The sequence below is a fragment of the Rhinoraja longicauda genome, chromosome 1 (genome assembly GCF_053455715.1).
Source record: "Rhinoraja longicauda isolate Sanriku21f chromosome 1, sRhiLon1.1, whole genome shotgun sequence".
NCBI classification, from domain to species: Eukaryota; Metazoa; Chordata; class Chondrichthyes; order Rajiformes; family Arhynchobatidae; genus Rhinoraja; species Rhinoraja longicauda.
Window position 1 is genome coordinate 63327602 of NC_135953.1, and position 17875 is coordinate 63345476.

At 42.1% G+C, this 17875-nt stretch overlaps 1 protein-coding gene across 7 annotated transcripts in view; it reads left to right on the forward strand.

The window, feature by feature from the left end:
* The window catches only part of tec (tec protein tyrosine kinase), a 100531-nt gene that overhangs the window by 38190 nt on the left and 44466 nt on the right, over positions 1-17875 (forward strand). For all 7 annotated transcript variants that reach the window (XM_078398764.1, XM_078398769.1, XM_078398812.1 and 4 more), the window contains 3 exons: positions 2734-2838; positions 13713-13794; positions 16916-17044. In XM_078398764.1, coding sequence (XP_078254890.1) covers positions 2734-2838; positions 13713-13794; positions 16916-17044 — 316 coding nt within the window. The remainder of the gene's footprint in view (positions 1-2733; positions 2839-13712; positions 13795-16915; positions 17045-17875) is intronic.

Sequence of the window (17875 nt, forward strand, 5' to 3'; positions counted from 1 at the left end):
CTGCATTTTGGTAGGACAAATCAAAATAGGACGTACAGGGTAAATGGTAGGGAATTGAGGAATGCAGTGGAACAGAGGGATCTGGGAATAACTGTGCATTGTTCTCTGAAGGTGGAATCTCATGTGGATAGGGTGGTGAAGAAGGCGTTTGGTATGCTTGCCTTTATAAATCAGAGCATCGAGTATAGAAGTTGGGATGTAATGTTGAAATTGTACAGGGCATTGGTGAGGCCGAATCTGGAGTATGGTGTGCAGTTCTGGTCGCCAAATTATAGGAAGGATGTCGACAAAATGGAGAGGGTACAGAGGAGATTTACTAGAATGTTGCCTGGGTTTCAGCACTTAGGCTACAGAGAGAGGTTGAACAGGTTGGGTCTTTTATTCTTTGGAGCGTAGAAGGTTGAGGGGGGACTTGATAGAGGTTTTTAAAATTTTGAGAGGGACGGACAGAGTTGACGTGGGTAGGCTTTTCCCTTTGAGAGTGGGGAAGATTCCAACAAGGGGACATAGCTTCAGAATTGAGGGACAAAGGTTTAGGGGTAACATGAGGGGGAACTTCTTTACTCAGAGGGTTGTGGCTGTATGGAATGGGCTTCCGGTGGAAGTGGTGGAGGCTGGCTCGATTTTATTATTTAAGAGTAAATTGGATAGGTATATGGATAAGAGGGGATTGGAGGGTTATGGTCTGAGTGCAGGTAGATGAGACTAGGTCAGGGAGAATGGTCGGCGTGGACTGGTAGGGCCGGACAGGCCTGTTTCCATGCTGTAGTTGTTATATGTTATTGTTATATGTTATACAGTAAATGTGGAAGTGACGTTTCCAATAGTGGGAGAATCTAGCATCAGTGGGCACAGCCTCACAGTAAAAGGATGTACCTTTAGCATGGGGAAGAGGAGGAATTTCTTTAGCCCGAGGCTGCTGAATCCGCGGAACACATTGCCAAAGGCTGTGGAGGCCAAGTCATGAAGTATTTTTAAAACGGAGATTGTTAGTTTCTTGGTTAGTAAGGGTGTCAAAGGTTACGAGGAGAATGAGAAAAGGCAGGAGAGGGAAAAATGGATCCACCATGATTGAATTACAGAGCAGCCTCAATGGGTCGAATGGCTTAATTCTACTCCTATGTTTAATGATCTTATGAAAAGTGAGTGCAGAGATAGAGCAGTGAATGAAGTACATTTCCAAATTATACATCTGCATAATCTTAGATAAAACCATTTGAAAGATAACCAGCCAGCAGTAGGCCCAGATGAAATTTGCATCTGTAGTTTAGAGTGCAGCCATTTTGGTTGTATATTTCCTTGAGAGTGATAGGTCTTTGCAACCATATACATTCTACATTCGGACAATTATCGCAAGCTAAATTGGTTCAATGTAGAGTTGTAACATGAATGATCAAAAGTTTGTTTTTCAACGTAGAGGAGAGATTGCGATTGTATAGTAGGCAACGTTTGGACAGGTATTCATTGGCGACACCAGCTTAATTCTATAGTGCCCTTGCAGAGGGTGATGAATCTCTGGAATTCTGTGATCTGGTGGGTTGTCGCGGCTAGATCACTGGAGGTATCTAAAGAGGAAGTGGATGAATTTTGGAAAGTTTGGGAGTTACGGGGAACTGGCACAGAGGAGTAAATCGGTCAGACAAGATCTTATTGAAAGGTGGGATAGATCTGAGGGGCCAGGTGGCCTATTCTTTCTCCTGTGTCCTAGGATGAGTTCACATTTTTAATATCGTTTCCTAAAGTAAATTTGTATTGTGGATATTTTTTTAGAATGAAGCATGGCAAGGGCCAGAATTATAATAATAATTGGTGTTTCAGGATAACTATTGTGTCTTAGATAAAAGAAGGTGCAGAATTTGAGCTGACGGGTTTTCACCAAACGGGCAAAAAATGTGCGGAGCATTGGGAGCAGGGAGTAATGGAACAAAGGATGGAGTGTGAAATTCAACGGTCATCATAAATCTTATGAGAAGGTTTACAATAAACGACAGTTTGGCTGTGAAAAATGAATTTTAATACGGCTGGTCCAGTTCCAATGATAAAGTTGAGCAACTAGTTTGTGTTCAAAAGATTGGATTTAACTTGAAATTAAGCCTGCTATCTGATTATTTGTAAATCCCGATGCTTCGGCACCAGGCTTCCTGCACTGCATACTTGGCATCTGACTCCTGAGCACACTGACATCCTGCACCCCATGCCCTGTTTCCACTCGCAGGGCTCACCGGAAACCTAATGTAATAACTTAGAAAAATTGTGATTTAGAAATGTATTAGAATGAGCTGCCAGACGGGGTAGTTGAGGCAGGGAGTTTCACAACATTTAAAGGACATTTGGACACGTTTATGGATAGGAAAGGTTTAGAGGGATATGGGCCAAACGCAGACAGGTGGGATTAATGTAGATGGGGCATGTTGGGTTGGCGTGGGCATGTTGGGCTGACGGGCCTGGTCCCTGCTGTATGACTCTGACTCTATTTACACATTACCATCCACTGGTCTGGAAAAGCTGCTAATTCAGCACCACCTGAGCGTGGCACATTAAAGGCGTTTAACTGTAATTTGTGTAGCTACCCAAGATATAGTACTGGAAGATGGTTGTGTGATTCACCTAAATGTAGGCACAGTACTAAATTAATGCTTCTAGCAGAACTGAGATTATAGAAGATGATTACTTTAAATACTCAACACATTCTAGTAGCAAAAATGACAGGTTTTGTTTTAAATCTTTCTCTAGAAAAAGAACAAAAAGGGATCCATTGATTTACCTACAATCAAGTGTGCAGAGATTGTGAAGCCTCACTCTAGCCCTATTCCTTGTCAAAACAAGTATCCCTTTCAGGTATGTAACATTGTTTAATATTTTGGGTGTAATTTTACTTTGTTCTTTGGATGTGGATGATGCTACAATGCTGTTATTATCCAGTCGTCATTGCAGTTTAGAGGTCCATTTGCTACTCTGGCTCTGTGGGTAAGGTGTGTAGCAATTTCCAGGATCTTTATGTCATGATTCAAATAAAGAGAGCGTATTTGAATCCCAAACCAGATGGTTTATGGCTCTAAGGTTATTTGAGCACTTTGTAAATTACTGATCATGTCCTTCTCATAGTTATTTACAGAGGGAATATTTATTTGGCTCTTCTGAATCCTTAACTTGAAGTCAAACTTACTGCAATAATTCCCAAACATTTACTACCTGCCTGATTCACAGCTGACACAGTTATGGTAGGAATGTTCCAAAGAGCTTATATTTTATGGACCAAACCATTGCTCCATCTGATTATGCAGTTGTTTGCACAAGTATGAACTCTGTATAACGTGATCTTATGCCATATTTGATGATGAACTGATATTCCATTACCTTAACTATAATCAATTGACATAATTGACCTCTTTAATTCTACTTGCTTACCTCACCCATACATAAATTTTATTTTCAACTGTGCCACCTCTAACATTATCTCTTGTTGGCTTTCTCAAATCTCATCATGAATAAACTCCAATTTCCTTAAAGTTTAGTCATAGAGTCATACAACACAGAAACAAGCCCTCCGGTCCAACTTACCCAACAAGCCCCATCTACACTACTCCCACCTGCCTACATTTGGCCCATATCCATCTCAACCTATTCTATCGATGTACTTATCTAAATGCATGTTAAATATGACAATAGTAGCTGCCTCAACTACCTCTTCGGGAAGCTCATTCCATACACCCACCACCCTTTGTGTAAAAACGTTACCCCTCAGTTTCCTATTATCCTCTGGTTCTTGTTTTCGTTACTCTGGGAAAAGACTCTGCGTTTACCTGTTCGATTCCTCTCATGATTTTGAACCCCTCATCCTCCTGGAGGAATAAAGTCCTGGCAAGCTCAGTTTTCAGTTTAGTGTATTGCCATGTCTACCGAGGAACAGTGGAAAGCTTTTGTTGCGTGCTAACCAGTCAGCGGAAAGACAATAGGTGATTACAATCATGCCATTTACCGTGTATAGATACATGATAACCTTTCAAGCTCAAATTTCAAAGCTCAACCTCCCCTTAAAGCTCAGGCCCTCAACTCCTTGGTAATTCTCATTAAAACTAGATGGGAAATTCCAATACAATCTTATTCCTTCATGTACTTACTTGTGCCATCATAAAAGGATTTAAAAAAATATATATATATATATCATTAAATATAAAGAAAATAATCTTAGATTTCAAAAGCAATATAATGTGGGGCTGGAAATCTTAAATAAGAGCAAAAAATGCTCAAAACACGGGTATTGCAATTTAACAGAGTATTACAATTTCAAATGGGTGGCTTTTCATCGGAACTAGGAACATTAGAAGTAATACAGGTTTGAAGGTGCAGAGAAAGGAGGAAGACAAAAGATAAAGTATGTGTTGGGGTGTCATGGATATTTTATCTTAAAATTCACACTTAGTTGCTCATATTTGTTTAAAATACTAGCCCTGAACCGATTCTTCTCTCCCTTAAACTAAATTAAAAATGTAAACATTGATTTTGAATTACAAGTTCATTTCCTGACACACATATTACAACAATTAGCACTATATGCATCAGGGATGAAGTTGTAAATTTATCATGTGAATGAGGGTGAATTATTTTGACTGCTGATACTGGATTTTGCAACTTGCATTCATTTATTCATTCATTAACAAGTGTTGTCTGCTGAGATTGGAGTGCCTTTGCTTCTGGAGTGAAGGTGATTAGTTAGGGCGTACGGTCTCTCATAGTCCTGTACATCATTCCGATGGATATCTTAATAAAGGTGAGGTGAATCATTACAGCAATTATCTGGAGCATTTGTCATTGATTGCAAAACAATGGGCAAAACAATTGGTTGGCGGACAGGAAACAAAGACGAGGGATTAACGGGTCCCTTTCAGAATGGCAGGCTGTGACCAGTGGGTAAAAGCAAGGCTCGGTGCTGGGGGTCGCAGCTATTAATAATATATCTATCTATATTTATCACTAAAACTCTTATTTGTTTGTGATAGATTTGTTCTGGAAAGACAGCCAAAACGGTACACGAAAGCACAACAAGTTTAGGCCCACCCTACTCACCATTACCCCGCGGTCTCAATAAATCAAGTTTTGTTATTTTTAAAAATCAATTTACTTAATAAACCTTAATAAAAGCGCTCCGCCCCCGCCGGGAGGACCAGTGCCTGTCCGGCATGCACTGCGCCTGACCTTCCTCCCATGGTGTAGCGTGGCGGCAGAGGGTCCAACAAGATGGCCGTCGCCGCCTTTCACCGCCGAGCTGCAGGAGAGACTTCGGGTCCACGGCTTGATCTGCCAACAGCATTGGTCGCATGGGGCCGAGGTGAGTGGCTCCCTGTCCCCTTCCTTGTTCCCCCTTGCCCATCCACGGCCTCGGGGCACACTCCCCAGCTGGCAACGGGTCCACTGATCTTCAGTTGGGGGAGGGTTGCTGGGCCCACAGGAGAGGTCGCAGTAGAGATTTGGACCCAACGGGTCCACGTCAGTCTAGTATATTACAAACTCTCATCTTGTAGGTTTGTTTTCGAAATACAGCCAAATCGGTACACGATAGCGCAACAATCATAGGCCCACGTCACCCGCCCGTCTAGTATACATTAATGGTTTAGATTAAGGGATTAAAAGTAACATTAGCAAATTTGCAGATGACTCAAAGCTAGGTGGCAGTATGAACTGTGAGGAGGATGCTGTGAGGATGCAGGGTGACTTGGACAGGTTGGGTGAGTGGGCGGATGCATGGCAGATGCAGTTTGATGTGGATAAATGCGAGGTTATCCACTTTGTTGATAAGAACAGGAAGGCAGATTTTTATCTGAATAGTGTCAAGTTTGCAAAAGGGGATGTACAACACGATCTGGGTGTCCTTGTACATCAGTCACTGAAAGTAAGCATGCAGGTACAGCAGGCAGTGAAGAAAGCTAATGGCATGTTGACCTTCATAACAAGAGGAGTTGAGTATCGGAGCAAAGAGGTCCTTCTGCACTTGTACAGGGCTCTGGTGAGACCACACCTGGAGTATTGTGTGCAGTTTTGGTCTCCAAATTTGAGGAAAGACCTTCTTGTTATTGAGGGAGTGCAGCGTAGGTTCACCAGGTTAATTCCCGGGATGGCGGGACTGTCATATGGTGAAAGAATGGAGCGACTGTGCTTATATACACTGGAATTTAGAAGGATGAGGGGGGATCTTATTGAAACATAAGATTATTAAGGGATTGGACATGCTAGAGGCAGGAAATATGTTCCCGATGTCTAGAACCAGCGGCCACAATTTAAGAATAAGGGGTAGGCCATTTAGAACGGAGATGAGGAAAAACCTTTTCACCCAGAGAGTTGTGAATCTGTGGAATTCTCTGTGGAGGCCAATTCTCTGGATGCTTTTAAGGGAGAGTTAGATAGAGCTCTTAAAAATAGTGGAGTCAGGGGGTATGGGGAGAAGGCAGGAACGGGGTACTGATTGTGGATGATCAGCCATGATCACAGTGATTGGTGGTGCTGGCACGAAGGGCCGAATGGCCTACTTGTGCACCTATTGTCTATTGAATGCTTTGTGTTTGTTGTATGCTTCATTACGTTCATTCAAAACATTGCTCTGAATATCATGCAAATACTGAAGCAAATATGAGTTCTTCACTAAGGCCCTCCCTAAGTAGCCATATTGCAGAAATTGTAGATTCCACAATATCACATCTTTACTGCTATAGACCAAATCATCTGGGGTTTCTGTTCTACTTCCAAGATGCCTGGTCTCCCCCATTGGTCAATCACAAGGTTTTGTCCTCTCTTTCAGCTGCTGCCAAGATCTCTGGCCTCCCTCCTTGAGTAGCCTTGGGATTTGCCACTTGCCCAGTTAACCCCAGACCCAGACACTCCTTTAACTGTGACAGAAATGATGAACCTAAACAATATTATCACTAGATCAGAGCAATGAACTGCAAGAATGGGAACTGCGAAATGAAGGTTCAGCAGCTAAAATATCCCATAGCTATGATTTAATGACATATTGTAGATCTTTTGATAACATTTGAGAAACAAACTCTTTCAGTATTTCACCTCAAGAAACAAAAATGTGTTACTGTAATTTTGTCCGAGTTCTCAGCAACTCAGCTGTATTTTTTGACGTTTGCCCCACATGGCATAAGATAGACAATAGACAATAGACAATAGGTGCAGGAGTAGGCCATTCAGCCCTTCGAGCCAGCACCGCCATTCAATGCGATCATGGCTGATCACTCTCAATCAGTACCCCGTTCCTGCCTTCTCCCCATACCCCCTCACTCCGCTATCCTTAAGAGCTCTATCCAGCTCTCTCTTGAAAGCATCCAACGAACTGGCCTCCACTGCCTTCTGAGGCAGAGAATTCCACACCTTCACCACTCTCTGACTGAAAAAGTTCTTCCTCATCTCCGTTCTAAATGGCCTACCCCTTATTCTTAAACTGTGGCCCCTTGTTCTGGACTCCCCCAACATTGGGAACATGTTTCCTGCCTCTAATGTGTCCAATCCCCTAATTATCTTATATGTTTCAATAAGATCCCCCCTCATCCTTCTAAATTCCAGTGTATACAAGCCCAATCGCTCCAGCCTTTCAACATACGACAGTCCCGCCATTCCGGGAATTAACCTAGTGAACCTACGCTGCACGCCCTCCATAGCAAGATCTTGTGCATCAGTCGTCAAAATATTAAAGGATCAGCTTTCACAATCCATATGCATTTTACAGGTTGCAATATGAGTAATATAGTGAGTAGAGAAAAGTGAACAAAGCAGTGACTGATTCAGCAAATGCAGTTTCTACAGACACTGAGAGAAAATCTAATATTCCTCTAAGAGAAAAGGTTTGAATTGGTAATGATCCTCCCCCCCCCCCCCCCCCCCCCCCCCCGCCCCCCACTTTACAGAGCTTAGTTTAATATTGTGCAACTGAAACAAAATAGGAAAATGATAAATGATCAACCTTCGTGCATCTTGTAGAAAGGTTTACGGGGATGTGGGCCAAAACGCAGGCAAATGGGACCAGCTTACGTGTGGCATCTTGGTCAGTGTGGTGAGTTGGGCCAAAGAGCCTGATTCCATGTTGCATGACTCTTAGACTCTAAAAGCAGAAGTTCTATCAAGGTTCACTTCTGCCTCATTACTTCATCGCTCATATGTTGATGACGGTTGCAGTTTGCTAGTTTTGTTCTGTTTCTGTATTTGTCTGAGAGTCACAGTCAATACAACACACAAATAGATCCTTTGACCTAGCTTGATAACATAACATAACATAACATAACAACACTTTATTGTCACTCGGCACAACACCGAGCGAAATTTCAGCAGTCACACAAAATACAGCAAAAAGAAAAGAACACAGGACACCCGACCCCAACACAAACATCCATCACAGTGACTCCAAACACCCCCTCACTGTGATGGAGGCAACAAAACTTCCCCTCTCTTCCCCCCGCACCCACGGACAGGCAGCTCGACCCCTACCGAGGCAAACGACACGCACAGCCCCCGCAAGGGGATGGAAGGCCCCCCGGCCGAGCCGCCCCGGGCACCGAAACGTCCCGCGGCCACACCGGGCGATGTTAAGTCCAACGGCCGAGCCGCACCGGGCACTGAAACGTCCCGCGGCCGAACAGCGCTGACGATGTTAAGTCCAGCGGCCAAGCCGCACCGGGCACTGAAACGTCCCGCGGCCACACCGGGCGATGTTAAGTCCAGCGGCCAAGCCGCACCGGGCATTGAAACGTCCCGCGGCCGAGCCGCACCGGGCACTGAAACGTCCCGCGGCCACACCGGGCGATGTTAAGTCCAGCCGCCAAGCCGCACCGGGCATTGAAACGTCCCGCGGCCGAGCCGCACCGGGCACTGAAACGTCCCGCGGCCACACCGGGCACTGAAACGTCCCGCGGCCACACCGGGCGATGTTAAGTCCAGCGGCCGAGCCGCACCGGGCACTGAAACGTCCCGCGGCCGAGCCGCACCGGGCACTGAAACGTCCCGCGGCCGCACCGGGCGATGTTAAGTCCAGCGGCCGAGCCGCACCGGGCACTGAAACGTCCCGCGGCCGAGCTGCGCCGGCAATGTTAAGGCCCGCAGCCGAGCCGCACCGGGCACTGAAACGTCCCGCAGCCGAGCTGCGCCGGCAATGTTAAGGCCCGCAGCCGAGCCGCACCGGGCACTGAAACGTCCCGCAGCCGAGCTGCGCCGGCAATGTTAAGGCCCGCAGCCGAGCCGCGCCCCGGGGAAGAGACCTAATAAAATAAAGGTTTCCCCCCGCCCCACCCCCCCACCCCACCCCACACCCCCACCACACACCCCCACCACACATACACAGCCAAAAACAGAAACAAAAACCATCCCAACACCGACACAAACAAAAAAAAAGAAAAAAAGACAACAGACTGCCAGAGAGCTCCCATTTAAGTTAGTCCCATTTGACTGTGTTTAGCCTATATGCCCCTAAAACATTTCTATCCATGTACCCGTCCAAATGTCTTTTAAATGCTGTTACAGTACCTGCCTCAGCTACCGCCTCTCAATGTGTATGCTCACCTCCCTCTGAAAATGTTGCACTTCTAGTTCCTATTAAATCGTTCCGATGTCACTACAAATCCATGTCCTCTGGCTGTTCATTCCTTTACACGGGGTAAAAGACTCTGTGCATTCACCCTATCTATTCCCCTCATGATTGTCTACACTATAAAATCACCCATCAGCCTCCTGCTCATCAAGGAATAAAGTCTGCTCAACCTCTCCCCCTACAGCTCAGCCACACAAATCCTGGCAACATTCTCATTAATTTTTAATGTATCCTTTGTAGTTTAATGACATCCGTCCAACAGAAGGGTGACCAAAACTGAACACAATACTTCAAATACAGCCTCAACAACATCTTGTACAACTGTAACCTAATGTCCCAACTTCTATATTCAATACTCTGACTCATGAAGGCCAATGCACCAAAAGTCTTAAAAAAAAAAATCATCTTATCTACCTGTGACACCACTTTCAAGGAACAATGTACCTGTATTCCTAGATCCCCCTGCTCCACAACACTACCTTAGGCCAACCCATTCACAGTGAAGATTTGACTTAAACACCATTAGCCATTCCTCAGCCCACTTGCCCGGCTGATCAAGATCCTGTTAATGTCTATGAAAGTGAAGATAGTGTAATTTGTAAACTTACTAATTATGCCTTGTACATTTTGAACCAAATCTCCGAAATAACCCACAATCAGGAATGGGCCTAGCTCCGATCCCTGAAGCCCAACACTAGTCGCTGGTCTCCTGTCTGAAAAACATACTTCTACCACCACCCTCTGCTTCCTTATATGAAGCCAATTCTGTATCCAGTTAGCTAGCTCACCCTGGATACCATGTGATCTAACTTTCCAGAGAATCCTACCATGCGGAACCTTTTCAAATTATGTGGTATCATAATTTTTTACATCTACGGCACAAGTAAATATAGAAATATAGGTGCAGGAGTAGGCCATTTGGCCCTTCAAGCCAGTACCGCCATTCAATATGACCATGGCTGATCATCTAAAATCAATACCCTGTTCCTGCTTTTTCCCCATATCCCTTGATTCCTTGAGCTCTAAGAGCTACATCTAACTCTCTCTTGAAAACATCCAGTGAATTGGCCTCCACTGCCTTCTGTGGCAGAGAATTCCACAGATTCAAAGCTCTCTGGGTGAAAAAAATAAAATAATTTCTGTCCTAAATGGTCTACCCCTTATTCTTAAACTGAAATAAGGGGTAGGCCATTTAGGACTGAGATGAGGAAAAAAACTGGAAAAGATGTGTGAAACATGTTTTTAAATGAAGTTCTAAATTCCCACATTGAGAAGTTTTAATATCTTGAGTTCTTGCACCCCTCCGCACCTGCATATCATTCCTTGATTGTCAGTGTAAGTTTTTTGTAATTAAAATTACATTTCCTGACACTGAATTCTCTTACTGTGCTTTTGTCTATTTCACAGTTTCATAATTTCCTGTGGCCTTACTTGAGTCACCAAAACTACTACTTTTCTCCTTTAGTAACACATTTCTTCTGGTTTTGTATTCAAATTGTTGATGTAGGAATTGATTGTAGACTTTAGGAGAGCTCGCCCTCCCCTCCCCCCACTCACCATCAACAACACCACAGTCACATCCGTGGAGTCATTTAAGTTGAATTGAATTGAGTAAGTTTATTGGCCAAACTCTGCTGACTGAATCATCTACTATATTCAGTATATACACATATAAGGAATGTGTCTTGGTGCTCCGCTCGCAAGTAACAACATGAACATACATTAAACAATTAAGAATACAACATAAAACATTAAAACATTAAGAATAAAACATTATAGTTTAAACATGTGAATGAAATAAAATACCAGATCAAAAGGAGTCGTCTTCCAGAGGGAAGTGCTTCAGAGTTCAGGGCGGCACGGCAGCGCAGCGGTAGAGTTGCTGCTTTACAGCGAATGCAGCGCCGGAGACTCAGGTTCGATCCTGACTACGGGTGCTGTACTGTAAGGAGTTTGTACGTTCTCCCCGTGACCTGCGTGGGTTTTCTCCGAGATCTTCGGTTTCCTCCCACACTCCAAAGACGTACAGGTATGGTAGGTTAATTGACTGGGTAAATGTAAAAATTGTCCCTAGTGTGTGTAGGATAGTGTTAATAGTGTTAGTGTGCGGGGATCGCTGGGCGGCGCGGACTTGGTGGGCCGAAAAGGCCTGTTTCCGCGCTGTATATATGAAATGAAAAAAAAAAAAAAAGTTTGTGTACTCTTCCTTTTAAATGGTAGAACCGGTTTGAGAGGATGAATGGCCTACTTGGTACTCCTGCATTCCTGCCTTACCTATCTTTTGAAAGGCCTACTTCCCTGTCCTTGGTAGATTCCTCGCCAAGCGCGACACAATAACAATACGATTGGATTAAAGATCATTGTTGCAGAATATTGAACTACATATGACATATTCAAATTAAATTAGTCTGTAGCCTCCTTTGGCTCTGGTATTTTATTTCATTCTTCACATTGTTTAGATTATAATGTTTTATTCTTAACTATTTAATGTATGTCGTATTGATACTTGCGAGCAAAGCACCAAGGCAAATTCCTTGTATGTATACATACTTGGCTAATAAAATTTATTCAATTCAATTCAATTCAATTTATTCAATTCAATTCAAAATGCAACCTCCTAGCCAATGAAGATTGGGATATAAGAAACACTAAGTATCCTGGACAATTATAGGAAAGTTTGAAAGTACCATTAAGAACGTGGGAAACATCTAATTGTGAATGTTGTACATGATTTAGTGTAGTGAAGATAGTTTCATTCCCCATATTGTCCAATTCTGCATTTATGGTTAATTTGTAAAAAATACGATGATTTTGTAGGTTTTATTGCTTTATGCTTCAGTGAGCGAGATCTTGATGATTTCTTTTTGCATTGTAACTTGTACCGTATACAAGTTACAATGCAAAAGGAAATCGACACGATCTCGCTCACTTACCGAAGCATAAAGCAATAAAACCTACAAAATCATCGTAGTTTTTACAAATTAACTATAAATACACCTAATTAATAGTTTTGAAAGCAGTATTTTCTTATCTCGAAGAAGCAAAACTGGAAAATACGGATGAAACGCAGGTCTGTTTACACGCAGCAGCTCAGCCAGCGAGAATGTTTAGCCCAAGTGACCTGTGACCTATGACCTGCGCATGCGCGGTCGAGATACCGAACTCGCTTATTATCAACAGACAAGAAGTTCTGAGCTTAACTTTGCATGCTCACAGTTGGCTCATTAGACAACCTGCTGAGGTTCTGATAATGTAAGACTTCAGGTGACTGGACAGTTCACCTCTTTCCTGACCACGTGACTGCTGATATTCCTCAGGATTAAATGCTGTTTGTTGTTCTTGGATGACTCTCCAACTTCCTCATTGTCTGTCTCAAGTAAAAAACACAACTTTACTGCCCTTTTCCACATTTAATTCCAAGAGGTAGCCAGTATATTATTGTTACGGAGATGTTCTGTTTGAAGATTGGCTATCATCAAGCATTTTCTTGCTTCAATTCACAGCTCGCAGTTTGTTCTTTAAAAGTTTATTACAGAGTATTCTGATTCCTTACAGTATGCTAGGGTATAAGCTTGATTAACAGTGCTAACCACAAAACTGTTTTTATCTTAATGCTACTTGGCATCGTTGATGTAAGTGTTATATGTATTCTTACCGCAGGCGTGGCAACACTGGTATACCTCATTGTCTACATTAACCTGCTATTTTTTCTGATGTTTATTTTTGCTTTAACACATTTTTGGTTTTAAAGGTCTGGAATTATTATATTTCATTGTTATTAATTACTCTTTCCAAAGTCCTTAAATGATGAGTATGAACTCTGTCATACTATTCATCAGTATGGAAGTAGAATCAGAATCCAAGAGTATCTACTCACATCAGAGGTCTGATTGTATCATTACGACATCAACTAACTGCAGAAAAAAAGCGGCATAAATACAAAAAAATTAAATGTCAACTAACAATGTGTGATTGTTCATCAGGGTATCAGTGCATCTGAAGAACTAAGTACAATTAACCAGTTCCTGCATTGTTTTGCACAAATGTTGGGCATCAACTTGTGTCTCTTTTCCTCTTTATAGGGTTCAAATCCTTATGCATTATGGTAATTTAAAATTCTGTGTTTTGGTTTCAGATTATATATGACTGTAATACCCTGTATGTTTTTGCTCCAAATGCTGATAGCAGAAGCCTGTGGGTGAAAAAGCTCAAAGAAGGTAATGTTTGTCTTCTGCTAATTCAGCCAACAGTTTATTTCAAATTGAAGAACATTTTGGAAACTGTTAAAACTGAGAGGAAATAATAATGCATTGCTCAATTTCAAAATTTTAAATAGGGTGGTCAAGAAGGCTTTTGGCTCATTGGCCTTAAACATTCAGAGTATTGTCTAGCCATTGGGCGGTCATGGTACAGTTGTACAAGACATTGGTGAGGCCGCATTTAGAGTATTGTGTTCAGTTTTGGTCACCCTGCTGTAGGTAAGATGTTGCTAAAGTAGGAAAGAATGCAGAGAGATTTCCGAGGATGTTGCCAGGACTCGAGGGCCTGAGCTATAGAAGTGGTTGAGCAGGCTAGGAGTGCAAGAGGATAAAGGGTGATTGTATAGAGACATGTAAAATGGGAGGAATCGGTACGGTAAATGCACAGTCTTTTGTCTAGAGTAGGGGGAATCAAGAACTAGAGGAAATAAGTTTAAGGTGAGGTTGGGGGGGGAAGATTTAATAGGAACCTGAGGGGAACCCTTTTTACACAAAGGGTAGTCGGTCTATGGAACAAGCTGCCAGAGGAGGTAGTTGAGGCAGGTATTATCACAACTTTTAAAAAAACACATTTGTACAGATACATGGATCGGATAGGTTTAGAAGGATATGGGTCAAATGCAGGCAAGTAGGATGTGCCGATGGGATATGTTGGTCGGATTGGGAAAGTTAGGCCGAAGAGCCAGTTTGCATGTTGTAAGACTATACAAAAAAAACCCAAATAATAATAGTGTAAAGACAAAAACAATGCCCCAAGTCTATGTAGCTCAGAGCTTATTTGGAGGTTGTAGTGTTATAGCAGATGGTTCTCGGGAAGAACCTGCTCCTGAACCTAGACATTACAATTACCAGGCAAGCTGTTAATTAGAATTCCTGCTTTCCCGTTGAATAAACTCATTAATTCTGAATGGCTGCAAGTGTAGGTACAGTTATGTATGTCGCTTCTGTTTGATATGTTAGTTACTTTGATGGCTGCTGTTGAACCCAGAAGTTGTACCTATCCTGATAAGTTTTATAATGCTCAAAGTTAGGTAAATACAATTACTTAGTCCATTAGTTATGAAATACATGTTACATGGCACAAATATATATTGAAAGTGTGCTAACTACGTCTGCTGCAGGGACAAAAAAGAAAAGCATGTTGAACAGTTTATTCATATTTTCTAGTAACAACAGATTAAGTTGTGGAACTAGTTAAAAAATCAGACCTCTAGGGTTAGGAATAGCATGTGACACCGGAGAGAGGGTGCAGAAAAATAATGAAACTGGCGCTTATAGGTGACTTTTCCACAGGAACATTTTGAAGAGGTTGAGAGCTAACACTAGCTGTTCAATGGATTGTCAAGAGATAAAAGGATCACCTTGCAAGATCCTCAACTTTCACCATCAGCTCTCAAACTCTTTAAAATGTTCTTGCCAACCATGATAATCACCAGTTTTGGCGATGATGAGTTTTAATGATACATTTTTTTTCTCCCTTCACTATTTTATATGCCCTCTCTCCAGCATTGCATACTATTCCCAACTTGAAAAAGGTGAATTCAATAGCATTATCTCCATGGTCATGCACTAAACCAGGGAAGAAAACTACCACTTATGCATTCATTTCAAAAATATGACCCATTTCTTTCCTGAGTTTTCCAGCATGAAAATAGAATCCGTTTAACCACTGGATGAGTTTGGGGGAACTACTTTCAGTTTTGAAACATATTTAAAAATTAATTTATTTAGTTATAAATCTAAGTTCAGGTTTACTTGGGTTTGATGAAGACAGAAGCCATCAAGAACCCAATCTATTTGCCATCCTGTCATAAGCCTAAAGAAATTCTGGCAAGTTTAGTTCTAATTTGCCTTGAGCTGTGCATGACCTATACAGGAACTGACATTAATTGTGTAAAGCAATACTTGATGAGTTATTGAACTAGATGCTGTGATTGATTCAAATTAGATGACTTAGCTATCCCCTGCATTTATGCAATGATAGAAACATGGAAGCATAGAAAATAGTTGTGAATCTGTGGGAGTTGTGCATCTGTGGAATTCTCTGCCTCAGAAGGCAGTGGATGCCAATTCTCTGAATGCATTCAAGAGAGAGCTAGATAGAGCTCTTAAGGATAGCAGAGTCAGGGGGTATGGGGAGAAGGCAGGAACGGGGTACTGATTGAGAATGATCAGCCATGATCACATTGAATGGCGGTGCTGGCTTGAAGGGCCGAATGGCCTCCTCCTGCCCTATTGTCTATTGTCTATAAAATAAGTGCAGGAGGAGGCCACTCGGCCCTTCGAGCCAGCACCAGCATTCATTGTGATCATGGCTGATCGTCCCCCAATCAGTAACCCGTGCCTGCTTTCTCCCCATATCCCTTGATTCCACTAGCCCAGAGAGCTCTATCTAACCCTCTCTTAAATCCATCCAGTGATTTGGCTTCCACTGCCCTCTGGCAGAGAATTCCACAAATTCACAACTCTCTGGGTGAAAAAGTTTTTTCTCACCTCAGCTTTAAATGGCCTCCCCTTTATTCTAAGACTGTGGCCCCTGGTTCTGGACTCGCCCAACATTGGGAACATTTTTCCTGCATCTAGCTTGTCCAGTCCTTTTATAATTTTATGTTTCCATAAGATCTCCTCTCATCCTTCTAAACTCCAGTGAATACAAGCCTAGTCTTTTCAATCTTTCCTCGCATGTCAGTCCCGCCATCCCAGGGATCAATCTTGTGAACCTACGCTGCACTGCCTCAATTACAAGGATGTCCTTCCATTAAATTAGGTAATCAAATGATATATTATTAGCCATCACAGTTTAAATAGTAATACATATTTTAAGAAAACAATGAAAAAAAGAAAAGTTATCCATTTTAAATTGCTTTTATAAACATGTTACATTTTTGGTTTGGCTTTGTAGCTTACTTAAAAACATTAAAAATATATTCAATTTACTATTGCAGTAAGTATAAATTGGAAGATCTGGGTCTATTAAGGTCACATTAGGAGCTATTGTAATTTATTATCTAAAGTTATCAAGTCCAACGATCATTATTCTTTGTGGTTAATCTATACCTTTTGAATTTCTTTTAAATAGAAATAAGAAACAATGAATTGATAACGCCAAAATATCACCCAAAGTTCTGGGCAGATGGATCATGGCAGTGTTGTGGGCAAGCAGATAAACTTGCTCCAGGCTGTGAGGAATATAACCTCTTTAGTGATAGTAAGTAATGGGTTTGACAATAAGGCTGTGATATTTGACATTGAGGAAAATGTCATTGCGACCTTGGAAAAGGATGTGTCTGTTCAAGATGCATACCCTGGTATTAGTCATGCTCTATATTGCTGTTTATGTACATCTAATAGATCTAAGTGAAAAGGAACTGGGTTAAATTTTGGAACGACATTCAATAAAATCTATCTTAGAAAATGTATATATACTTTGATATTGCTGGACAATTGAAAAGTTGCAATTGCCCATTGAAGCTGAGCAAATAAATTGGATGTAGTGAGCCATTCCATGTTGTGTTTGTGATATGACAATTTTTGTTCTATTTTTTCTAAGTTGTATTAATTGAGTCCAAAAGGAATGATGTGCAAGCAGACAGCCCTGGCCATAAAATAGATGTCTGACTTCATCAGAAAAACATTGGTCAAGCTGCTGGCAGCTTATGCTTTCATTTCGAACATTATTTTACCACTTGTTCTGAGGTGAATTCTGAGTGAGGATAAAAGGTATGGGGGCAGTTGACTTTAAATCACTAGGCACCCCTGCTTGATGAACTTGCCATTAGTTTTCAGTTGCTCTTTAGGCCTCAGTAGCAGAAGAATTCTGGATTAGGGGATATTAGCTACAGGGAGAGTTTGGATTGCTTACTCTAGAATGCCAAAGGTTACAGGGAGACCTGATAGAAGTAAATAAAATCATGAGAATCCTAGATAGGGTAGGCGGTCAGAATCTTTTTCCCAGAATGGAAACATTTAATACGAGAGGGCAAAGTTTAAAGGAGATGTCCAGGGCAACCCTTTTCACATAGTGGTGAGTGTCTGGAAC